At 41.5% G+C, this 27,519-nt stretch overlaps 1 protein-coding gene across 1 annotated transcript in view; it reads right to left on the bottom strand.

The window, feature by feature from the left end:
• LOC126272448 (uncharacterized oxidoreductase YjmC-like) overlaps nt 1–27,519 on the bottom strand; it is a 108,698-nt gene that overhangs the window by 58,563 nt on the left and 22,616 nt on the right. Inside the window, exons 3-5 of the mRNA XM_049975324.1 lie at nt 26,382–26,443; nt 26,237–26,290; nt 10,809–10,907 (exon numbers count right to left, since the gene is read on the bottom strand). Coding sequence (XP_049831281.1) covers nt 10,809–10,907; nt 26,237–26,290; nt 26,382–26,443 — 215 coding nt within the window. The remainder of the gene's footprint in view (nt 1–10,808; nt 10,908–26,236; nt 26,291–26,381; nt 26,444–27,519) is intronic.

Below are 27,519 nucleotides of genomic sequence, written 5' to 3'. Positions count from 1 at the left end.
CTCTGGCTGTTGTATGGGCATTTTCCAAATTTAGACCTTTTATTTTTGGTAGACACACCACAGTATACACAGATCATAGACCACTAGAATTTTTGATGTCAGCTAAACTATATCATGGTCGTTTAGCTAAATTGACTCTCGTTACAAGAATTCTCTTTTTTCATTGTGTATGTACCAGGATCTCAAAGTGTCGTTACTGACGCTTTGTCACGCACTTTAGACACCGACAATAATGATCCAGCCAACACCTTTTTCCATAACAATTTCAGTTTGCTATACATGCGCGAGGTCGCATTTGAAAAGTTTGTTTCTGATGCCTTGCACAACATTGCTTCAGAACAGGATAAGGATTCCATCTGGAAAGGTGTGAAACAACAATGGCACAATGTTAATAACATCACTCTTCGACAGTATTACTTAATACATAACAATATTCTGTTCTGCTGTATCAAACCTGATAAGACAATTTGGCTGGTTTGTATCCCAGAAGACATAATTAACTAACTCATTTGGTATGTTCATCTTAGGTACGCGCATTATGGACCGCGAAATGTTTTCAGTTGCTCAAACAAACATCTTACTTTTTCAACATGGAAAAACGTATTCGTCAAGTGCTCTCAAAATGCAGACTTTGTCAAAAAGCAAAACCACCCACTGTATCCTTTGCTGCTCAGACATTTCCCATTATCCCTTCTGTCTTCGTCTGCTAGCGGCCGCTGATTTATTTGGCCAGTTCCCACTCCAGACAGAGGTTACGTCTATGTTTTTGTCAGTGTGGAATTAACTTCAAAATTCATCACTTTCACCCCATTACGTAAAGCTACGGCGTGCACTGTTTCACGTGCTTTTACTAAACATTTTCTGAAAGAAGTGGGTCATGTAGCATCAGTAATCTCCGACAATGGGCCGCAGTTCCGTTCGCGCACTTGGGGACATACTCTTCAGACTCACAAAATTTCCCTCATTTATATCTCCAGATACCATGCTTCATCGAATCCCGCAGAAAGGTTAATGGAGCAATCTTTTGTCATATGAAACACGATGATTGGGACAAATATCTTCAAATGTTTCAGGATGTAATAAATTCATTACCAAATACTTCCACACCGTTGTGTCCACACCTTGTTTTAAAGAATCAACATCCGCCTGACAAGATTAAAGAAATCATCCTTTTCCCGAAGTCTTGGTGCCTACGGCATCACGAGATTATTCAAATTACATTACACAATATTAAACGAGCTCCTGACCAGCGGCTGCGCCAAATGAAGCCACCAAAGAGGAATATTTCTTTTCAAATAGGAGACAAAGTTCTGGTCCGCTCCCACAGGCTATCCCATAAAGCCCACAATCTGTCAAAAAAATTTTCTATTATATAATGGTCCTTATCGAGTAGTCCATTCAGCACATCCTAATGCACTTGAAATCCAAACATTACGCACAAAAATATCACGTGGTGTACATCATATCACAAACTGCAAACATTTCATTGAATAGACAGTACCGTTTTCATTGGTAACATTTAGGGTTTCACTACTTCGGTTTATTAGGGTAAATCCCAGCTACATATGTCCAGCTATTTTATTTATATTATTTCTCCCTGTGCCAGGCATAGTTTGCGGACATGCAGGGCCTCTGCGGTGGTAGCCTGGAACCCTCCTAAGGGCCTGCGTGGCACAAATTCCTGTCACAGCTGGCGGTAGGCCACAATGGATACAACACGCACCGCTAGTGGGAGAAACCTTTTTCACCTCGTTAGGCATGGGTCGCGTGCATTTCTTTTCCAGCGTGCAAACATCCTCAATATTTCCCCGTGTAAAAGCTCCAAATAACGCCACCCACCTTCTGTTCTGGCGTTAGATAAAGTCATGAGTTTGTAGACATATTTTTCTGGAGACAGCTTAGTAGTGTTACCTGCTTTCTTTCCGGAGTGTTATAGATTTCTTACTTATTTTAATAAACTGGTATTATTTCAGTACATTGCTGATGAATTGCATTACTGTTATCTGTGAAACTCTTTTCATACTGGCGTTTAATGTTGACATTACAGTTGAGAATTTCGGTCATCAAATTGATATTGATACTTTCTACCTGATATCTTTGCTCCTATTTTTTATTGGATGATCACCTCTGTTACTTTGTGATGACTACATTGAACTATAATTATATTACGTAATGACCTAACCGCAACAAGATTTTGTAGTAACGAAGGCCACTTTGTATGTTGATGTTAAGCTAGTGGTACTAATTAGCCTGAAGTTTACTTAGGGTTTTCGTGCTAAAGGATGCAATATGAGTACTGACAATGAATTGAGAATATGAGACTAATGATTTTGATGGTTATAAGATATTTGAAGAAAGGTGTGTTCATACGAGTTTTTAAGATGATATTTGAAACTCGTGATAAGAATGAGAGATTGTTAGTATTAAGTTCCTTTTTTTGAGACTTTGGAATCTTGGATACTACAAGTGATGATTAGCAAATACTGTGTGCTGACGTTATGACCATAGCAACATGAAGTGTGAGCGGTGTTGTTATACATTTTCCAGAAATGCCGATGGTGAATTTCTGACGAGTTTTATAATTAACTTTAATAGTATTTAACAATTAATTTCCTCACAGTTTTTAAGAACAAGTATCAACTATTTAACGATGTACCAAGTAACTTTCATTTCTGACCCTTTCTTTTTTATAATAAGCAAATACTCTTCTCTGGAAACTTAACATTTTGTCTCCAATTATATACTGTTTATTAATTTTCAACTATTTTTCAGATGCCATAAATGAAATAATGTGATGACTTGGGATTACTAGAGTCCAATTGGGATTGTTATCGGACTCATTTTTGAGGATCCACTCAGAACTTACTTCATGACATACTACAAGTATTCTTTAATCATTTTTTCTCTTATACCTACAGCACCACAGGTATCATAATACTTACCTTTTATGATGTCTCTGTGCTACCTTCTGACTTTCTCTCTTTTCAAGTGTTTTTCAAGCAAATATTTGATCATCTGTTACTATTTCATTGTTTATCACATCTGCTATGCTTTGCTTTATGTGTCTATACAATTTTATTTTCTGGTAGTGTTACCTATTTCAGGATTAAGATGTTATGTTCTATACTTTCAGTTAAAATTTTTGTTTTGTGGTGGCATTTTTGCTTTATTATCTGAAGTTGACATATTACTTTTTGTTACAGTCATTTCCTTACTTTCTCTGAATGCCTATTACTTTTTGTTTAATGCTAGACTGATTATGGATCTTTTAAACAATGTTTTTGCCTTTGTGCTTTGTGACGCTAATTATGTTGCCACTTACTATACATACATTGTTCTATTTATGCATATTTTTGATTGGTCACACTATTACTTTCCGAGATATGACAGTACCTCTCCTTGGCGTTTTGTCCAATCCTAATGCCTGTTCCTTAAGTGTGATAGTATTTTCATTCTGCATTAATATAGCATTATTGTGTTTTTATTTCCATGATAATTACGTTTTTTGGTGTACCATAACTACCATTTTTTGCAGCTATGGTAATTAATATCCTCTTTATTGTCTCTGTCTATCGTTCATTTAAGTAACTTTGTTTTCTCTTTTTCTCACAAATAATTTCCAATATTGACATTATGTCAACACTTGATAACAAATTATCCTTGTGGTCAATACAAAAAACTAATGGGGTAGAGGGTTGGTTATTCTTTAACTGACACACCATATGGCTTTGGTGCGCCATATCCTTGAGTTATGTAGAACTCATTCTTCCTTTCTGAGTTCTCAGTCTACTCTTTTTTCTATCCTAAATATTTTTCTTATTTTTCTAAGATATCTGTGTAAGTGTCATCTGTTGGTAAACAACTTTTTTTAATAGTTGTACTGAAAATAAATAAGATTTATACTGTGAAATGAAAATAGTTATTCACGTTTTATCAAAACTGTTATTTAAGAAGGTTGTACAAAATTTGTTAAGCCATTACCTGTCAATACTTAATGTAAAGTTAACACTAAAATGACTACTGCAATTGTGCAAGTTATTGTAATCATTAATATTTAATATGACTATGAATCACTTGTAAATAGAGTCTTAATGACGAATTCAATACAGCATTGTTGTGGACTATGTGAAGTTCTACTCACCTTAAAGCCATACAAACATTTATTTTGTAACAAATGTCCACTGCATAGTGTTATTATTATGGTATACTACCTTTAGTAGGAATTTTTTTGTACATAGATTCTATAAAACTATTTACTGTTATTGCTACAGTATATGTGACGTTATTGTTACCTTAAAGATATATAAAAATTTTGCAGCACATGTCCACTGCATACAGTTATTGTATATTACTTTTAATATTAATTTCTTGCACAATGATAATATCAATATAACTAAGTTTACGTTTCTGTCACTATGACAAATGTCCTTTAGTAAATGTTTTTAACTTAGTGTCAGACTAAGCTGTCGCCTGACAGGATATACGTTTTGCATCTGTGAGAATCTCATGATTGTGTTTAAGAGTCAGAGTGGACTACCACCTGACATAACGAGTAGCCTGAGTCTACATAAATATAAGTGAAACTCAGACTGAACTGTCACTTGTCATAATAACTGGACTGAGTATACGAGAATATAACGAAAGTCAGTGTGAGCTACCTTCTCATGTAAAATATGTCTTATAACAAATTGAATATCACGACTTTAAGGGTACGTCAGTGTGAGCTATTGACATAACATGTGTTCTATGACTGATATAATACCATAATTTATTTATTTTTATTTATGCATTTATTTTACCTGGCAAGATTAGGGCCTTCAGGCCCTCTCTTACACCTAACCAGGCATACTCAGATTGAACGAGTTACAGTTACTAAATAACATTAAGAACATTTAACGTATTATGCAGTATTGATGTCAAACGAAAAAAATTTGAGATTATAACAGTAGTACAATGATAGTTATAACAATAAAAATAATTATAACAATCAACGATAATAATGATAATAATAATGATAATAATAATAATAATAATAATAATAATAATAATAGTGACTAAGTATATGAAAGTAAACATGCATTTCTTTTGTGAATGTCAGTTAGTTGGGAATTTTCTCGTTATATTCTTGCAGCTTGTGAGTTATTCTCATCGAGCAGAGACATAAGACGATAGAATGGGGTGAAAGAGATATATAAGAGGTAGATAGGTTTGAAGAAGAGAAAAAGAATTGTAAAATTCGAAGCTGTGATGGAGAGAAGAAAGAAAGAGATGTTAGGGGCACAAAAATGGTAGCTATACCGTCCCTAATATGTAAGTTTTGAGTTCCCTCTTGAATGTTGAGTAGTTCTGGATAAGACGCAGATCACAGGGGAGTGCGTTCCATAGTCGTATGGCTGAGATGGAGAATGACACGGAGAAAGATTTTGTGTTATGTAAAGGTACAGCCAAGATGATAGACGTATCCGATCTGGTATTGCGATTGTGGAATGATGATAGATGTTTAATGTGAGAAGATAAGTATTGAGGGCACCAGTGGCTAAGAAATCGATGAAGTAAGCACATCGTGTGGAGATCGCGTGCCTTATGTGGGCGTATCCAACCTAGCTGGGAGTATGAAGGACTGATATGATCATACAACCGAATATTGCACACGTATCTGACGCAAGCATTCATCACTAGCTCGAGGCATCTAGAATTTTCACTATTCGTGCCGTGTTGAACTACATCGCAGTAGTAAAGATTAGGCAAGACTAGTGTTTGGACTAATTTTTGTTTAACATGGGTTGGAAATATTTTTCTAAATTTTTGAATTGCATGTAGGGAGGAGAGCGATTTCCGGCAAGCTGTGACTGTTTGTTCTTCCCAGTTTAGGTGTTCATCCAAGATTATTCCAAGGTCTTTTACTGTTTTTTGGTATGGTAGTTGGGTACCATTGAGGAGTATTTTAGGGACCGTTTCGCGAAAGTACCGGCTGATTAACTTTGGATGAGATATAAGTGTGACCTGGGATTTCTTGGGGTTTAGTTTCAGACCTAGGTTCTGTGCCCATCGAGAAACAGAGCAAAGATCTGCGTTCATACTCGCTACTGCGCCAGCAATGTTTTTGGGGCTTGCACTTATGTACAGTTGGATGTCGTCAGCATATAGATGGTAGCTGCAGGAGTGAATCACTGAAGAAATATCATTAATATACAGTGAGAAGAGTAGTGGACCAAGGACGGAGCCTTGGGGAACTCCAGAGTGCACGCTTTTCCATGATGACTTTTCCGACCCACAAACGACTTGTTGACTTCTGTTTTTGAGGTAGCTGTCGAACCAGTGTATTGCGCTGATTGAGAAATTCAGCTGTTTCATTTTAATTAGTAATATATCGAAGTCAACTGTGTCAAAAGCCTTGCTAAAGTCAAGCAGTGTTAGGATAGTAGCTTCACGTCTGTCCATAGCATGTTTAATGTCATCAGTTACTTTGATTAATGCAGTTGCTGTACTATGGTGCTTTCGAAAGCCTGACTGATATTCGTCATGGATGTTATGAGTTTTGAGGTAATCCGTCAGCTGTTCATGGACGATGTATTCTAGGGCTTTAGATATTGCAGGTAGTATGCTGATCGGCCTGTAGTCACCTGGCGACTTAGGGTTGTCAGTCTTGGGTATAGGCTGGATTAAACTTTGCTTCCACTCAGTAGGATATATACTACTGACAAGAGACAGGTTGAAGATGTCTGTGATAACTGGAATAATAGTAGCTACGACGTTTTTAATCATGCCAATGCTCACTCCATCATTTCCTACTGCCTCGGAAGAGATTCTCATAATTGCCTTGTGTACTGTGCCGGTAGTGACATGTTTTAGGAAAAACTTGTCTCTCAAGAGATTGATATCTTGGGGCTGGTAATTTGTCGCTGCGTGGCAGATTACAGCTGTTGAGAAGAAATCGTTTAATTCTTCTGCAGACGCTTGATAAACAGCGTCATATCTTCGCTTCCCTATACCGAAACTGCGCAGCTTTTTCCACAGTGCAGCAGGTTTTGATATGCCGCATACGACAGAGCGGGCATGTCTGATTTTGGCATTTCTCACGCTTTGCTTCGTTCTGTTTCGGAGTTTCCTATAAGCTTCGTACGCCTCGGGAGTTGGGTTACGCTTGAAGGCCCTGTGTGCAGCATCACGTTTATTCATTAACTGGCGTAATGCAGTGGTGAGCCATGGAGCAGGAGCTCTCTTTACCTTGACAGTGCGTTGAGGAGCATGTTTATCATACAGTGCAATAATTTTGCTACATAATTGCCGAATTTTTCCGTCTAAAGTCGGTTCATTGCTTATATCATGCCAAGGGATGTCTGAGCAATCCTTTTGAAGAGCGTCATGGTTAACATTTTTTAAGTTTCTGTAGGTTACCAGGTGAGATTTTTCTTTGGTAGTATGTACTGAGTAATTTAAGAATATCACGTCATGAGCAGAGAGTCCCGGAGCGGATGTCTGATTGGCGCGGATTATTTTATCTGGTCGCTTTGTTGCTATTATATCTATGAGTGTGTGGCTGTGTGACGTGTGGTGGGTTGGGTCCAGCGGTGTTAAACTCATATCATTGGAGTGGAACAGTCGCCTTAGTTTTTCGGCAGAGGGAGATTTTAACTGTAAGTCGATGTTTGTGTCGCCCATAATGATTATGTGTTCATACTGTGTCACGAGTGAGGACAGGGCAGACTGAAAGGAGGACATGGCACCGACGTTTGGAGGTTTATAGATTACTCCAATTAGCAGTTTCTGATTTGATGTATTTATTTCGAAAAACAAGAACTCTGCTTCTCCTTCGCCCTTTGCATCCGATGTGCATAGTACAGTAGGTGTCAGATCAGAGCGAACATAGGCACCCACACCACCCCCGCGTCGTGTTTCACGATCTGCCCTTAGGAGAGAGTAACCAGCGATTCGGATAGCGTCGGAAGAAATGTTTGGTTTCAACCAAGTTTCAGAGACGAGGATAATGTGGAACAGCGATTGGCAGAACAGGTCACAGAACTCGTCGAAGTGAGCCGTTAGCGACTGCGCGTTCGCGTGGGCCACAAAGAGCCCGCCGCCGGAACCGGTCCGTCCCATTGTGGCCGCCTGTAGGACCGAGCGCGCTCCGTTTACCTGCTGGCCGGAAGAGGGACAAAAGCTGGATTTCGCGGCTGAATGTCAGTGTGTGTTGTTTCTGACTTGACATATATTTTACAATCGATACTACCATGGCTCAGTGGGCCCCATCACCTGATTCTTCTTCAGTTTTATTGTACTACTGCTCAGTATTAAAGTGTCCTATCATCTGATGTGACAGGTATTGTACAATGGAGATTATTTGTGGCTCAGAGTGTTTCATCACCTGAGACCCTTGTTAGTGGCATAATATAGATTTTCATTATGGCAACCGAAACAGGGTGAGTTATCCTCTGACTTAACAGGTATTCTACGGTTACAATAAGGTGGCTCAGTGTGTCCCATCACCTGATGCCCACTCTTCTTCAACCTTATTGTACTACTGATCACTACTAACGTCAGTGTGTCTTAGTGCCTGATGTTACACCTATTGCAAAATTACTTGTGGCTCAGTGTGTTTCATCACCTGAGGCCCCATATTTTAGTATGGTTTATAATTAGAGTCCGTGTTAACTGTCACCTAAGGTGACATGGATTGTACATCCGACACTAGTAGTGGCTCAGTGTGTTTCTTCACCTGAGTTTACTGCAGTTTCCAATTAGACTCAGTGTAAACCGTCACCTAACGTGACATGGCTTCTTAATTTACTATTGTCAATGAAACTCAGTGTGTACTCTACGTCTACTACAAGATAATGATTGTAACTGAAAGTCAATATATGCTGTCACCTGATGTGACATATATTTTATATTTAATCCTACTATAACTTAAAGTATTTTATTGCAATATTTCAATGGCTTTAAGAATTCTTTATGAGACATTTATCCACATTTTGTGTTATATGATTAACTTCTAGCGGATACTTAACTATTTTATGTATTTCACCTCACATTCTACATTAAGTTTCGTAAAGTTTGATATTATTTGAGAAATTTTACCTCACATTCCTATGCTTCTATTTTGTATCTTTTAGTACTATTTCATACATTTCTCTTAATAATCTAAATGTCTGATGTCTTTGCTCTACATTTACGTGTTTCTGTTTTGTACATTTTGATGTTCTTTGATTCACTGAGATTTGACGATCTATTGACATTATGTATTTAAGTTCCCATTCTATATTTCTACTGGTAAATTTTATTGTTGTGTGATACTCTTTTAATTGGAATACTATGTATGTTTTGTATTGCATCTTACATTGTATTTCTTTACGAATTTCGTGGAGAAACCTGTGCTAACAGCACAGATGCCCCAACAAAATTATGGTCTAGCCGACCAGGGGGTTATGAAAGGTATATGCTAAGCTCTGATCAGGGTAGATCCAGAAAATAAAGTCGGTAGTTGCCAACCGCAAGGTGGAATGAATGTAATATCTTTGAGTAGAAGGATCTTTGATGGTTAAGAGAGCCAGGCGCACGCAATAAAAAAACTCTTGAGTCGCAGCTAGGTGCCCAGAGGAAGCAGACATGTGGTGACAGCTTTAAGGTAGGACGCGCCCTCATTGTGCAGTTACACTGAGCAAACTTTAGCACGAATATGAGTGAAGATATATAATGATTTCAAAAGTGGCTTTTGTTAGATAATGTTCAGCGTCAGGATTTGTATGTCCAAGGTTTGATGCGGTAAGCATTTTGTAAAATTTTTCGTGAGAGTGATTCGTGCTACAAAAACGTTGGAAATGGTAGGTTTTGCGTATTACTTAAAATTTTAACAATATATATATATATATATATTGAGATCAACAGGGTGTTTAAATCTAACAGCCTGAATCATAATCCACACATCCTTTGCTTGTATTGAATATGAAAATGAGTAGGAAAGCAATGTTACCGACCAATGAAAGAACGTAAAGAAAATGAGGCCTCTATGAAACATATATGTGCAGTTCATGATTTGAAATCGATTTTGGTATAACTAAAGTTATCAGATGAAAGTTATTTAAAATAACTAATTTTATGCGTTTGTAAAACTGGCGTTATTCAAGTCAAGATATAATTTCATTAAGTAAACGTCAGGGCCAAAAGTTAATTTTTCAGTACCATCTTAATGCCATTGCACAAACGGCATTATTCTCTTACACTTGATTGCTGAGTCAAATACATGTTTCATTACTGGCAATATGGAGGAGTGCAAGAAACAAGTTCGCAGACACAGTCAGATGCAGGTTTGTTGAATAATTAATTTGAAACAATTTTATCATTGATACTTTCACTAATTAAAAGGAAACAATTTTGGCTAGATACTTTCAAAGGGATGAAAACTGTTATCTAAGTACATCGTATTATTAAAACACTTTCAAAGATAAATCTATGAAAGTTTGTATTTGACTTCTAAAGAAATAGGGATGACAATTTCTATATAAATTTCACCACAAGAATTCAAAAGCCAGGATTAACCAAGACCTCCGACTCTAGCAACAAGATTCGCTTGGTCAGAAGTACATTAGGAGAAGGCCACGCATCTGTGGCCTTAATTAGCGTGCGAAGTTTAGATGTTGCAATTTGTGAACATCATAAAAATTCAATTAAAGAAAAACAAACAATAATCTGTACAGACCGTACAGTATACACAAGCGGAGCATCGAGCACTAAGATACTGACAGATAAGTTGCGTTAAGATACTTACTGGACTTCACAGAAAACTGTATGTCCCGAATACTCGTACTCACCCTGCCGACAGAGGCGTTAGACGTGGCGATGTCCAGGACGAAGTTGTCCCCGTCGCATCCTGGTGCAGCCACTGACAATGGGTTGGTTCCAAACATTGCCTGGAACAAGTGCACATGTAGTGCAGACACTATAACACGGCAGACGGTCGCGAGTGTAAGCAAATGAGAACTTTGACAGCCAGAGGGATGAGGAGTGGTACAGGGGAACAAACCCCATCAGCACCAAGCAGGGCTGGTAGCCTACACACGTGTTCTCTGCTTCTTCTAAAGTAGACACACGATCGTAGGAATCACCAACTCCTGGTGTTGTGAGAATCATAATAAGAAAAGAAAACAACAAGCAAAGCACAATCCAAAGCATGATAGAGTACACTAAGCATTTATATCGACTACAGCGCAATTGCTATCTTAGGGAGTCGCGAACGAGATAGTTTAGGCCCGATGTATACCGGTATCTTCTGCAACCATAGTTCAAAACAACCCCCCCCCCCCCCCCCCTCACCTACCACCCAACTAGAGTGTCCGCGTAATACTTAGAATACAGTGTTTATGGATGGTTCAAGAGAGTCACAGGGGAGCTCAATGGCTGATGCAAGAACTTACGCAGTTGTTACACCAAGAACCATCTTAATATTGTGGTTTTCTTAACGCCTAAGGGTCCATTCTTTAAAGCATAACTTATATCTGCATAATACATTCCTAATATCCCAGTAGTTCATCAATGTTTCACGGAAGTTTGCGAAATAATTTGAGACCATACCGGGCTGTTTGAAAAAGTGTAATAATCCATGACCCAACGAGATCATGTGTGATTAGAAGCAAGCAGACGACAGTTCGCACTTATGGTAATACTTTATCACCTGAGAACTGTCTAACGTATTGTTTCAATACTGACTTCAGAACACAGGATTTAAATGGTTCACTTGGCTCTGAGCACTATGGGACTTAACATCGGAGGTCATTAGTCCCCAAGAACGTAAAGTTACTTAAACCTAACTAACCTAAGGACTTCACACACACCCATGCCTGAGGCAGGATTCGAACCTGCGACCGTAGCAGTCGCGCGGTTCCGGACTGAAGCGCCTAGTACCGCTCTGCCACCACGGCCGGCACAGGATTTAAGGCAACAAGTTTAAGTGCACAACACTATTTTATAAAAAGTATCTGGATACCTATTGGTCGACGTTTAACTTTGGATGTGTCACCCTTCGCCATTATGACAGCTTGAACTCTGCTGGCGACACTTTGAATGAGGTGTCTGAATGTGTATGGATGAATGGTAGCCCATTCTTCCTCATGAGCTAAAATCAGGGTGTGGGGTGTGGAGTGAGGTCGACCTTCTGGCTCACCCCAAAGGTGTTCTGTTGGGAAAAGGCTGGGATAGCAGGCAGACCTGTCCACTACAGGAATGCTATTGTCCACAAACCACTGCTCCAGAGATGCTGTTTTATCGTACGCCGCATTACGATGCGGAAACAAGGTGTCTTGTTCCTACACTGTGAGGATTTCGCAGTGCTGTAAAATAAGTTCATATCCTTCCGCATTTAGCGTTTTCCAAAGCGCAGTAATGGACCACGCCCTGTTACGCTATCTCCCCTGTACTTCGCTGCTGGCACTTCACTGATAGCAGGTAAAGTTCTCCAAGCATTCCCCAAACCCAAACCCTCACATCGATTTGCCACAGGATACAGCGTAATCACTACTCCAAATCGGTCGTTTTCAGTCACCCAACGCATAGTGTCATCCCTCGTTACACCACCTCAAGCGTCGCCTACCAGTGACCTGTAGGTTGAGGAGCTTTTTAAGTCCTTACGCACAGTCATTGTGCTAGATGGACTGCTGGTAGCATTTTGGAACCCACGAATGATCCCTTCCGCTGATTTCACCTAACCTCAACAATCATCGCCAGCCCTGCCTGCCAGTACATGAGATCTGCCTGGTCTTGGTTTAGCTCAGGTTGTTCCTTTGGGTTCCTGTTTCACAGTTTCCTTACCAACAGTCGATTTGGACAACTTTGGAAGGGTTGACATCCAATGGCTGGACCATGTTCGAACTCACTGTGTTCCCTTGATCGATCCATTGTGGTGTCACTGCTTCTCTACTGACAGCACAGCACTGCATAACTCCTTCATACTGATGGGTTGCGTCTCGTGACATTTAGTGGTCAGTTCCTAAGTACAAACGAGTGTCCAGATACTTTTGACTAGATAGAGCTTATTTCCCAACTCAGGAACCATGAACTTTGCTGCAGTTAATTGGCTTATGGTACTATTCACTGTACCATAGGTGAACCATACAGGAGGGCTGTCTGAGATTTGGTCAGACGAACGTCTGGTTACTGAAGAGCGACAGCAACCTTGTCGACAGTTACAGCGGCCAATGTCTGTATACATCTACATCTACATCTACATCTACATACATACTCCGCAATCCATCATACGGTGCGTGGCGGAGGGTACCTCGTACCACAACTAGCATCTTCTCTCCCTGTTCCACTCCCAAACAGAACGAGGGAAAAATGACTGCCTATATGCCTCTGTACGGGCCCTAATCACTCTTATCGTATCTTTGTGGTCTTTCCGCGTAATGTAAATTGTACCGCAGTCAGCCTCAAATGCTGGTTCTCCAAATTTCCTCAGTAACTATTCACGAAAAAACGCCTCCTTTCCTCCAGAGACTCCCACCCAAGTTTCTGAAGCATTTCCGTAACACTCGCGTGATGATTAAACCTACCAGTAACAAATCTAACAGCTCGCCTCTGAATTGCTTCTATGTCCTCCCTCAATCCGACCTCATAGGCATCCCAAACGCTCGAGCAGTACTCAAGAATAGGTCGTATTAGTGTTTTATAAGCGGTCTCCTTTACAGATGAACCACATCTTCCAAAAATTCTACCAATGAACCGAAGACGACTATCCGCCTTCCCCACAACTGTCATTACATGCTTGTCCCACTTCATATTGCTCTGCAATGTTACGCCCAAATATTTAATCGACGTGACTGTGTCAAGCGCTACACTACTAATCGACTATTCAGACATTACAGGATTCTTTTTCCTATTCATCTGCATTAATTTACATTTATCTATATTTAGAGTTAGAACAAGTCGATCTGGTCTTGCAAGATTAGGCAACAATGCTTTGCTGTTTGGTACTATGGCATGGCTTTAGTAAGAGTGCAGGGAACACTAGCGGTGCGCGCGTTTAACAGATAGCTGTATAGGAGACAGTTGGAACAAGTGGTAACCGGCAGCAGCTACAGTTACATCAAGCGACTTCTCCTGTGGCAGACGCAGATCAACAGCAGTACAATAGCAGCGTCTTCGAGTATTCCAGGGCAGTCTTCAATGTCGACATCCACTACAACCGAAGGCATCACCATGGCAGAGGGAACCATCTCAGATCAAATAAGCGCCTGCGCAAATAGTGAGATAGTGTTTAACTCTGAAGTTCACGCTCCACTAATAGATCTCGCGAATACAGGGTGAAAGGTATTTCAAACCGACAGACTCTGGGAGGTTGTAGGGGACATCTAAACAAATATTTTTCCATAATGTAATTTTTTCCTATGAGGATCATTTAAACCGGTGGAGGCGGTATTACGCTCGTCATTTGTTAGAGGCCGTATTACGATCTTCAGTTGTTAGAGGGCGTATTAGGCTCTTCAGTTGTAGGCAGCTGCTGTCCACCTGTGTAGTAGTGCATTCTCTGCTACGTAGCGCACCACAATGGACGAGCTGCACAGCGGGTTCATCAACAAAAATATCCTAAACGCCGTATCCAAAGTCGGCGTGAGACAGGCTCATTTAGCAAATTACCTGGACAGGGACGCCGTCGCACGGTAAGAGCGCTGCAATTTGAAGAAGCTGTCTTGCAGCATGTGGAGCGGGATCCTTCAATCAGCACTCATGCAATTGCACGTAACATGGGGACGAATCAGATGAATGTGAGAACAGTCCTTCGAGAGCAATTGTTACGTCCATTTCACTTACAGCCAGCCAACTGGAACCAGTTGATTATCCACCCAGAGCACAGTTTTTGCAGTGGTACCTGGAACAGTGTGAAATGCATCCTACATATCCATCCTCTGTCTTGTTTACCGATGAAGCAACGTTCGTGCGCGATTGAGTCTTCAACATGCAGAATTCGCATGTTTGGAGTGAGGATAACCCAAATGCCACAGTTACGAGCGCTCATCAAGTGCGGTTCTTCGTTAATGTGTGGGTCGGTGTAGTTGGGGACTGTTTAATTGGGCGGTATCTGCTCTGTAGACAATAAAATGGCAGGAACCTTATAATTTTCTCGCCAGAGCATTGCCAGAATTGCTGGAAGACGGCCCGCTCCCTACAAGACAACGCATGTGGTTCCAACATGACGGGGCGCCAGCACTTTTCTGTCGTCGTGTGCTTCGATTCCTGGACCGACGGTTCCCAGAAACGTGGATTAGCAGAGGTGGTCCTGTACCATGGCCTGCTCGATCCCCAGATATGTCCCCTCTGGGCTTCTTTGTGTGGGAAGAGATGCACAACCTTGTTTACGCAACTCCTGTTGCATCAGAAGAGGATCTGGTTGCTCGGATAGTAGCAGCAGCAGGAACAGGAACAATTCAAGATACTCCTGGGGTTTTGCCCGTGTCATAACATGATCCGACGGTGTAACTTTTGTTCACGTGTCAGTGGATGCATATTTGAAAATCTACTGTAATTGAAATTGGGTTGTGTTAATGTATTGTCTCTTGGTCTTAAAAAAATGGAAAAGTGGTTGTTGGTTTAATTAATTTGCCACCTGAGAAATCTTCCTCTGCCGGTTTAACTACTCCTCATTCGAAAAAATGACATTAGGGAAAAATATTTGTTTTGATGTCCCCTACAACCTCCCACAGTTTGTCGGTTTAAATACTTTTCACCCTCTATAGAACAGTCACCTAGTATGTGTAATTCTGAAAACAGAAGTGAACCGGTTTGTCCGAAATCAGAGTGACAAAGTGTAACTGGTAGGAATTCAGGTAAAGGGAATGAATGTGGGGGAGATATTATGTCTTAGCTAACGCAAATGATCCAGGGATTGGGAAATAACATGAATACAATGGCAAATAATATCAACACAATTCGAACAGATATGGGTACATTGCGAACAGATATGGGCACATTGCAAACAGTTACGGATACAATTAAGACAGATATAGGTACTATGCGAACTGAAAGTTTCCGCTATGAAAGAGGAAGTTAAAAAACTTATGGGTAACCTTGAAAAAGCTATTGATGATAAATTGTGTACGAGTGAATATGGGGAAAATTACAGACCAAGTTGTAACAGTAACATCTAAAATCGAATCAGTGGAAAAAGATCTTGCGGAAAAAATGGATAAGGTCAGACGGCACTTGGGGGCTAGGTAAGCGACTGTATAATAGCGCAAGATGGTCGTACAAGCGATATAAATTTAGCAATTACTGACATTGCCAATCGTGTAGGTGAGGGGGAGAAAGATGTGGCGAAATTAAAGATAAAATAAAATCCAGTATCACTCGTTAAATGAATTTAAAAAGCAAATGCAAAAGATAAAGAGTTATTTAAATTCGTTAGCCTCCCAACAGGCCACGCCACTTATAAATTTCCCTTGGGCAAATACTGGATCTGTGAAATGTTACACAGATGATGGAAGACATCACCCAGTAAATTTCTTGGTTGCGTGTAGGGACGCTTTTGTTCATGGCATTTCGGAGGAAGAAAAAATAAAATACGTTAAACGGCATTTGGAGGGAGACCCACAGTCTTTGGAAAATGTTAAATGTAGTTCGTGAGAATCGTACGAAGAGTTCCAAAAGTGTTTTTTGAATAAATTTTGGAGCGAGGCAAAACAGACGTGGATCTAAAATGAATTTTCAAATAGTTCAAATGGCTCTGAACACTACGGGACTTAACTGCTGTGGCCATCAGTCCCCTAGAACTTAGAACTAATTAAACCTAACTAACCTAAGGACATCACAAACATCCATGTCCGAGGCAGGATTCGAACCTGCAACCGTAGCAGTAGCACGGTTCCAGACTGAAGCGCCTAGAACCGCTCGGCCACTCCGCCCTGCATGAATTTTCGAATGGGCCGAGTTACGGGTACGGTAATGGGACGATGAGAGATTTTTGCAAGGGCGAACTTGGCAAGCTTATGCATGTGAAATATCTGTTGGGGGTTTTAATGGAAATCACCACGTTAAAATGGTGATTAGCCGAAAATTTGCAGTGGGATCTTGACCATAGTCCATATGATTCCGTGTACGAATTTCTAGCATTTGTAGAAAAAATAGAGAGGGCTTTCAAGTTCAAACCTCAGAGTGGTAGTTATCAAAATGGGAATCCAAATAATCATCACCAAAATATCTCAGGGAGATAGTAGCTGGAATGAGCAGAATGGCCGAAGAACGAACAGGAGTGATAACTTCTGTCAACGGGAATCAAGTAAAGAACGCAGATTTGACAGGGGAAACTCGCGCGAATTGCAGTCGCATAACAACCGGTGGCGAAACTGATGTTCGTCACAACTCAGGTCCGGGGATGGCGATCTGAACAGGCGGTGAAAAGGACTGGAGATAATGGTAATGGAAGAAATGTTGAGAGGTGTGGAGAAAGGCAACAAATAAGTAAGATGGAGTACGTTAAAGAGGAAGGCAATATATGTGGCTCTTTCAATAACAGCAGGCGCGAACGGCAGAAGCATAGATTTGTGAGAGTTTTGACTAAAAGTAATGGGAATAAATTTGCGGGGAATGATGTAAGCTATGAATGTGTAATGAATGAGTGTCTGAACGGCGATGAATGGAAAGATTCAGTGGTTCAAAAAGTAGTTAAAGAGGAGATGAATGTTGTGAAAGCAAATTGTGTGGAGAGTTCTGAAAAGGTGTTAGCAAATAGTAGCAATTGCAGTAAACAAGGTGTTGCAGTAGCAAGTATTTGTGAGCCGGCGAAAAGCGTTGCTGTTAGTGAAGGCGGCGTAGCTGTGGTCTCGCCAGCTGCATGTGAGGGTGATTGTGTTTCGGCAGAAAGCGTCAATGTTAATAGGGTGGCTTAGCACTGGTCTCCCCAGCAGTTGAAGTTAAAAATGTATCGGCGGATGATTTCTGTTTAAAGGAACAGAGTAATGATAATTTATATAATGATGAAAAAGCTACTGGTGTTGATACTTCGGAGGAAGGAATTCACGCATTTCCAGTCACGAATGAAGGCGAAACGAAACTTATTGATGAATGTGTGGATCTAAAACGTTTGTCAAAGTATGAATGTGAGAATGTATGTAAACTAAGATCGGGGATTAATCTGGATGAAAAGTGTGTAGAAATGACAGTATGTGCTGATTTTTGTACGATCTAAGCGGAATGTAGCAAGTCTGGAAGTCCAAAAATCGTACGACAAGGTAGCTCCTATTTGTGTAATGTAGCGGCGGAAGATAAAGTTGTGTACGATTCACGTAAAGTTAATTTGTCGACGGAGGAAAGTAAGGTTTCTGATGTGAATTATGTAGTGATTTAAACGACGTATCAGCAGATAATGTTGCTGAGATGAATGTTTATCGTGATGATGGCCTAGGCATCGATGTATTATTTCAGGAAGATAAAGTGTTTAACATATGTGTAATTTTGCTGAAGCTGCAAGTGTCCATATTTTGGAGGGAAAAACCAGTAAAGTTGTGCAAGCTGTGGGTAGTTAATCGGCGAGAATTGTGGCGGAACTAACAAAAAATTTAGAGAGGGCTGAAGTAAATAGTGTGGATGGGGGTAGTTTGCGTAATGAAGTTCGTACGAATTTGTATGTGAAGTAGGAGTGTGATTTTAGTGTGACTGATTGGCGTTGGTTCAGTAGAACGTTACGGTCATTACTGCCGAATGTGTGGAAGCGAGAGAAGTTTAAAATTGTTAGAGGTTTAGAAAAGGGAAGCAATGAATATGGGGCGAAGGAAATATTTAATGAATTATTTTGGGATCAACATGAGATTGAGGGATGAACAGAACAGGACGTGTGTGCGCTAGAATTGGAAGAGAAGGGACGAGCCGTAGAAAATGATTTATTAAGGGATAAATGAAAAGCTGTTGTAATTTTTAATTATATCGTTTCGTTCATAATTTGTGTAAGTTTCAGTTCATTTCGAAATTCATTCAACACCACTACAAAAATTTTGGAACCAATATTGGCCTGGAATTTTATTCATTTAATTCTGTTCTTTGTAATTTGTTTTATATGTACTTGTATGAACTGAAGGGTGTTACTTCTGAACATTCTGTCACAAGCTCGAATGTTAATAAGTGGAGGTGTGTGAGGTAACGGGCGAGTTGTGGCGCCCTGAAAATATTCTAACTTCAGAGTTGGCGTGGCCACACGGGCCGCTCGGCAAGCCGGGGCACGTCAGCACACGCATCCTGAAAGCAACATCAACACAAATGTCGTCCTCATGTCTCCCAACCTCCTTGGCTGCTTCACGGCAGAAATCCTCGACCCAACTGGGAGTGGCAACCTAACAGTCCTCCTCACCATAACCTACACAATACCTCGTTGTCATGTGCCTCATCCCCATCACCATCCAAAAATGGTCCGTGACTACACCAGTGCCAACTGGAATGCTTACTGGGAATCCATAGATACCTAGATACGAAGCCACTGCCTAACCTTCCAGCAAACCAATGGTATCCCCTATCCCACAGCCCTCCTGCAGCAAACATTGTCAGATTCCATCTCTACATCTACATCTACATCCGTACTCCGCAAGCCACCTGACGGTGTGTGGCGGAGGGTACCCTGAGTACCTCTATCGGTTCTCCCTTCTATTCCAGTCTCGTATTGTACGTGGAAAGAAGGATTGTCGGTATGCTTCTGTGTGGGCTCTAATCTCTCTGATTTTATCCTCATGGTCTCTTCGCGAGATATACGTAGGAGGGAGCAATATACTGCTTGACTCTTCGGTGAAGGTATGTTCTCGAAACTTTAACAAAAGCCCGTACCGAGCTACTGAGCGTCTCTCCTGCAGAGTCTTCCACTGGAGTTTATCTATCATCTCCGTAACGCTTTCGCAATTACTAAATGATCCTGTAACGAAGCGCGCTGCTCTCCGTTGGATCTTCTCTATCTCTTCTATCAACCCTACCTGGTGCGGATCCCACACTGCTGAGCAGTATTCAAGCATTGGGCGAACAAGCATACTGTAACCTACTTCCTTTTTTGTCGGATTGCATTTCCTTAGGATTCTTCCAATGAATCTCAGTCTGGCATCTGCTTTACCGACGATCAACTTCATATGATCATTCCATTTTAAATCACTCCTAATGCGTACTCCCAGATAATTTATGGAATTAACTGCTTCCAGTTGCTGACCTGCTATTTTGTAGCTAAATGATAAGGGACCTATCTTTCTATGTATTACACTTCGCTACCTTGAGATTCAATTGCCATTCCGTGCACCATGCGTCAATTCGCTGCAGATCCTCCTGCATTTCAGTACAATTTTCCATTGTTGCAACCTCTCGATACACCACAGCATCATCTGCAAAAAGCCTCAGTGAACTTCCGATGTCATCCACCAGGTCATTTATGTATATTGTGAATAGCAACGGTCCTATGACACTCCCCTGCGGCACACCTGAAATCACTCTTACTTCGGAAGACTTCTCTCCATTGAGAATGACGTGCTGCGTTCTGTTATCTAGGAACTCCTCAATCCAATCACACAATTGATCTGATAGTCCGTATGCTCTTACTTTGTTCATTAAATATGCCAATAACACTATTAAAGCCATATATCCTCACCACCCCACTCTCTCACCACAAGCTGTACTCCTTCTCTGAGAACTCCATCGCTTATATTGCTCCGCTTATATTGTTCCTTCCTCTGGACTTGTGACTGGAATACACTCATATGCAACTGGCATTACTCAATCCCAAAATTCCAACAATTGCTCCAAATGCATCTCAATCACTTTATCTCCTGGTGTAACTAATGTCTCCTTAGGATTAAACGCTCCGAAAGCCAGGTAATAATTTAAGATTCATTACCCCAACCTCCTGCCTCCATGACTTCTACCTCACCGTTTATGACCATCCCATCCAGCTACCTTGGACTCATCTTCGACTGGCAACTAACGTGGGAACCCTACCATCCAACAGAAAAGTCCACAACAGACTAAAACTAATAAATGGATGAATGTTGGGACTACTTCACTCCCTCCAGATCCTGGAACTCCATGACTCCACCTTGCTTACTGCATCCGTTTACGTTGCCACACAAAGATCCTTTCATCATTCACACTAAACATCTCTGAACAATCTACACCACCCACAAACTTGGCTCCAATAACCCTATCGTTTCTCCTCTATTTACCAGTCATCTTACTCTGCTGTGGCTCTACCAACACCTTCCACCAACCCTCCACTCACACACCCTACACATGATCTCCCAAAGGAACTCCAAGCATATCCCCCTCCCTGATTATGAGCTCTGTCTTGGTACTTACCGTTCCTACCAGCTATAAGTCTACCCCACCCATTCATTTTACAGGACTTCTTCTCACTCCCATCCCCATATCCTCAATCCGCTTTTCTTCCCTGCTGTCTTTCTTTCTCCACCCACCTTTCCCAACAGATACCTTCTTCTGTCCCAACAGCCTACTACCCCATCGCTGCAGTCCTTAATGTTCATACTCACACATTCCTACACTCTTCACCCACCATCCTTCCGTCCTTCAACAACTGACTACCTTCCCATAGAAGGTTTTTCCAATTTCTAGTGACACGAAAGTGCTTCATTTACACATCAGTGCTTCAACAGTAGGTTTTAATGTTTTAAATGTGTGCTTATTGTATTTTATTTTACATTTTATTATTACTGTTTTAAGTAACAGTGCAAAAAGTCATCCACTGTATATCTCATTGTGAAGAGCGGGTTGCCTGTACCGCTGACAGCCCACATCGAAGTCCATATGGGGCACTGGGGCATGAAATAACAATAAAGAGGAAAAAACTGAAGCGTCAGTCGTTTGGCTGACTTTGAAGGTGGCCGAACGATACACTGCCGAAATGTCTGAAGACGACTTGGAATTTATGCTGCTGCATCATAGAAACTTAATGGAGCAAGTATATGTTCACAGAGATCAAATCCTTTAACAGGAAGTACATGATGTGAGTCCTCTCCAAACCTCCGAAAGTAGGAAGATTTATCGGCTTGCAAACTGTTCTTTAAAGTCCCGAAACAGTACAAGAGCATATAATTATAGCTGGTGACACTAAAAAATATGCTTCCCTAAAGACAGAAAAGTAAGAAGTAAACCTGCACCTTGGCTAAATGAATAACTAAAACAGCTCATGAATCTCAGAGACGCTGCACATCAGGCATACAAACTGTGCCCCATGTTTGAAAATCATTTTGATTACAAGCAGTGTCAAGCTGTGAGAAATGCAAAGCTTCAGACAAGCCCGTACATCAACCGACAACAGAAGTAGGCCAGCTCTCCTGTAGGAAAATCTGCCTGGTCTTGGTATAGGCAAAGTAAAAGCTACAGCTGACGTCATTGCCCACCCACAGATCAGAACGGGGACTTCATGTTATCTAGAGCCACAACTGAAACACAAACGGAACAGAGACTCATTGATTACATCAAGGGAGTAAACGACTGTAGCCATGAAAAAATTCAGTCTAAAGCATGTTACTTGCAATACCATTAAAACAGGCATCATGCGAATCAGATCTGCATCTACTAGACGTAATGGCATCATAATTCAAATGATAACCTTATTATTGAACCACTACTGTCCACTACAATAGATATCTTTAACCACTCCTTAACCACAAGTGTTTTCCCTGAGGCCTGGAAACAGGGACTAGTTAAGCCACTATCAAGAAAGCACGTTGCCACAGGACCCTCTGATTACCGACGTATCTGCATTCTTCCTACATTGTCCAAGTTCTTAGAACATTTAGTCCGTGACCAGATAACAAACTATCTAACTACAAATAACCTACTAGACAAATAAAAACTATGTAAACTATCTAACTACAAATAACCTACTAGACAAATACAAACTATATAAACTATCTAACTACAAATAACCTACTAGACAAATACCAAACAGGTTTCCGTAAACATTGCAGCAAGTCCTGAAACTTGGCGTGGATGCATAAGAGGCGACTATCATGTGCTTTTTAGACATCAGTAATGCCTTTGACACTGTCGACTTCGACATTTCGTTTGCCAAACTTACCAGTCTAAATTTCTCGCGAAGTGAAGTTCAATGGTTTCACTTATACCTAACGTCTCGCCAGTAGTGCGTCATTTCCAGTAGCATAAAGTCATAATTTGGGGCAGTTAATAAAAGCCTCATTGCATATTAATGATATGGTATCAGTTTTGTCCTACTACAAATGCCACATGTACGCTGATGACATCCAGTCGTATCTAAACATGAAGACTGCTACCGAGAACCTGAATACCGACATGTATACACTATAAAAATCGGCGGAGAATATAAGGTTATAGCTCAATCTATCCAAAAACCAGGCGGTACCGGTTGGTCATTCTAGGCTCGTTAGCCCGAAATACTGGGAATCCCTAACATCTTTAATCATAAATGGGACAAATATCAACTTCCTCCTTCAGCAAAGATTCTAGGTGTAATAACAGATGAAAATCTAAATTTGACGAAGCATTTAACCGCAGCGTGTAAGAAGGCATCAGCATCTCTCTATGCCCTACAAAACTATAAAAAACTATTCCTTCCTGATCTGAAAAAGAAACTTCTACAAACACTTATACTTGCAGTTATTCATTGCAGCAATATTATTCTGCAAAATCTTTCTCAGAAAGCATCACGCTACCTTGGAACTGGCTATGAGTGCCTGTGTTCGTTATATCTGTGTTGTTCGACTCTTAATCATATTTCACCATCATATGCACAGCTATCCTGAGCTAAGAACACCGTGAATTCATTGTCCCAGGAAGGGGAAACTTTATTGACACATTCCTGGGGTCAGATACATCACATGATCACACTGACAGAACCACACGCACATAGACACAGGAAACAGAGCATGCACAATGTCGGCACTAGTACAGTGTATATCCACCTTTCGCAGCAATGCAGGCTGCTATTCTTCCATGGAGACGATCGTAGAGATGCTGGATGTAGTCCTGTGGAACGGTTTGCCATGCCATTTCCACCTGGCGCCTCAGTTGGACCAGCGTTCGAGCTGGACGTGCAGACCACGTGAGACGACGCTTCATCCAGTCCCAAACATGCTCAATGGGGGACAGATCCGGAGATCTTGCTGGCCAGGGTAGTTGACTTACACCTTCTAGAGCACGTTGGGTGGCACGGGATACATGCGGACGTGCATTGTCCTGTTGGAACAGCAAGTTCCCTTGCCGGTCTAGGAATGGTAGAACGATGGGTTCGATGACGGTTTGGATGTACCGTGCACTATTCAGTGTCCCCTCGACCATCACCAGAGGTGTACGGCCAGTGTAGGAGATCGCTCCCCACACCATGATGCCGGGTGTTGGCCCTGTGTGCCTCAGTCGTATGCAGTCCTGATTGTGGCGCTCACCTGCTCGGCGCCAAACACGCATACGACCATCATTGGCACCAAGGCAGAAGCTACTCTCATCGCTGAAGACGACTCGTCTCCATTCGTCCCTCCATTCACGCCTGTCGCGACACCACTGGAGGCGGGCTGCACGATGTTGGGGCGTGAGCGGAAGACGGCCTAACGTTGTGCGGGACCGTAGCCCAGCTTCATGGAGACGGTTGCGAATGGTCCTCGCCGATACCCCAGGAGCAACAGTGTCCCTAATTTGCTGGGAAGTGGCGGTGCGGTCCCCTACGGCACTGCGTAGGATCCTACGGTCCTGGCGTGCATCCGTGCGTCGCTGCGGTCCGGTCCCAGGTCGACGGGCACGTGCACCTTCCGCCGACCACTGGCGACAACATCGATGTACTGTGGAGACCTCATGCCCCACGTGTTGAGCAATTCGGCGGTACGTCCACCCGGCCTCCCGCATGCCCACTATACGCCCTCGCTCAAAGTCCGTCAACTGCACATACGGTTCACGTCCACGCTGTCGCGGCATGCTACCAGTGTTAAAGACTGCGATGGAGCTCCGTATGCCACGGCAAACTGGCTGACACTGACGGCGGCGGTGCACAAATGCTGCGCAGCTAGCGCCATTCGACGGCCAACACCGCGGTTCCTGGTGTGTCCGCTGTGCCGTGCGTGTGATCATTGCTTGTAGAGCCCTCTCACAGTGTCCGGAGCAAGTATGGTGGGTCTGACACACCGGTGTCAATGTGTTCTTTTTTCCATTTCCAGGAGTGTAAGTACAGAGATTTTCATACCCTCTGTCTTCGCTACCGTCTTAGCAACGTACACAGTCGTCATATCTGTCCTCAGCCTTTACCCTCTTGTTTGAACAACATGGCAAAAACACCTGTTCACGTCAGAGTAAAATCCTTTCTGTCCCATTACATTGTTCAGCCACTTAGGTCCTTCTCAATAACACCAACACTGTTCTGGAATAACCATCTGCTTTATATTAGAGAACTGAATAACATCCTTAGCTTCAGAAGACAGTTAATGACTTGTCTACTAATGCAAGAGTAATGACTATCGTTGTGCCTGTATGGACTTGTTACACTTATACATCCTTCTTTCCATCCAGATCTCCCTCATTTCCCAATATTCTTAGATGGTGCAGTCTCCTTAAATTTCCTTCCCTAGAACTCGCTATATAAGAAAACATCTATTTCGTAAATCAATAAATTATTTTTAAATGTGCCACTATAATAATTGTTATTATTGTAATTACTACTACTACTACTACTACTATCACTATCACTATTAGTGACAGCAGCATCAGTAGCACAAGTACTGCTAGTATTAACATTATTAGTTCATAGTCTGTTTTATTTACTCACATTATCTCTATAGACACTCGTATAATTTTAATACTAATTATCATATTAGAATTGTTATTTCTTAGGTAACTACGATGTAAAAAAAGGTTATCCACTTTTGCAACCTCTTTTTATGTAACAGACAGCCTGATGGCCCTAATCAGATCAGGTAAAATAAATGAATAAACAAAACAAATAAAAAATACGGAACGCATGTTGCACTGAAACTACAGACTCACTCCTTGCAAATGGTAAAGCACAAAAAGCTTTCTGCTCACCAGTCACCACCATTGCTACTAGCGCTTTCTATCGGCAAACTCAGGAAACGGCGCATACACATGCACACAGGTATACAAACAAAGCTGTCTGAGTTGCTCTTTCATTTGATGTATTATTTATAATCGTAAGTTGAATGTAATAAATACCACTAAGCTCGTTATTCATTTTGAAACATTCGAAGTCCAGCATTAAGTTACGTTTTGTGTTACGTTTATCAGTACGTCTCACCTGCTTCGAGCCTGCTGCAACAACTGAGGGGGCGGCCACAGACATCGCGACTCCCTGCAAATGGTGATCAGAACAAAGTGAGAGCTCACATGTGGCCACCAGGTGCCGCTTCTGCCATACAGCAGCCTGGAAGTGGATCACTTACAATCATACCGCAGTCCGCGATGAATCTGGTGTAGTACGATGCTATCCCAAAATGGTTTGCATCTGGAAACAAGAAAAGAGTCAGATGTGCAGGTTGTTCTAGAATCCATGCAATGCATCAACTGTAAGCTGGCTGATCAACTCCCAAGACCTGTATCAGAAGAATCCAGAAGTCTTCAGCCGGTATTCATTTGTTTTTGGTTTCTGCCAACATATATTAGTGTGCAAAACTGAAGGATGCAAGTAACTCCTGCATGATGTGTCACTGTCAAGCAACATAACTCCATCAAACTGCTGTAGTATAGAGCAGTAGGTAATTGAGAGAAATATGCAGCGAGACGAACAGAAATGACACTTTTATTCAAAGACAATAATTGCATTGAACTCACCACCATTCGTGATATTCCCCAGGACATTACACAAGGCGGAACATGGTACTTAATAGTCTGTGTGATCACGACAGAGGGGAATGTATGCTCTGCAACATGCTCCCTTCTTGCTGTAGGGATTTCCATTACTACACAGGCGAAGTTGACTGCTGCTGTTGATAGTAGTAGAGCAATGGGGGTAAGGGGACAATTTGATAGTGATGGTTGCCTAATCAGGGACAAGTGTGCATTCAGGTGCAAACTTATTGTACTCTATTGATTGACAGGTCCTTAATCTATTGCTCTGCAAAAAGGTTTATGACACCCTGGAGATAATCCATCCTTAAACTACCGGTATTGTTCTGCTAAGAGGATTATAATCCCCCGGGGATAATCTGTGTGTCCGAGAAACCCCCATTCCTCCACTTTAAACTCCTCCTCCCACTTCCCCTCCTCTTCCCACACTCCTCTGGCAACTACCCTCACCGATTCAAGCCACAGTAATTAATTAAATCAATCAACTAATTAATCGCTTCCCCTTTGGGAAAGCCCTTAACTCTCCCCCTCTGCTCCCCCACCCAGGAGCTGGAGGGGAAAAGATACAGCTGAGTGGCCATTTGGTTTACATCGATTCTAGTGTACGAAATAGTGTTTAAGCAATTTCTGGCAGACAAGGCAATGTGTGGAATATTGGTTATTCAACAATTTATAGGACAAAAGGCAGTGTTTGGAATATAGTTTATTTATTTACTTAAAGAACGTGATGGGAAA

The sequence above is a fragment of the Schistocerca gregaria genome, chromosome 5 (assembly GCF_023897955.1).
Source record: "Schistocerca gregaria isolate iqSchGreg1 chromosome 5, iqSchGreg1.2, whole genome shotgun sequence".
Lineage (NCBI taxonomy): Eukaryota > Metazoa > Arthropoda > Insecta > Orthoptera > Acrididae > Schistocerca > Schistocerca gregaria.
Note: the sequence above shows the minus strand (reverse complement) of the source record. Positions and strands in the feature narration are given on the sequence as shown.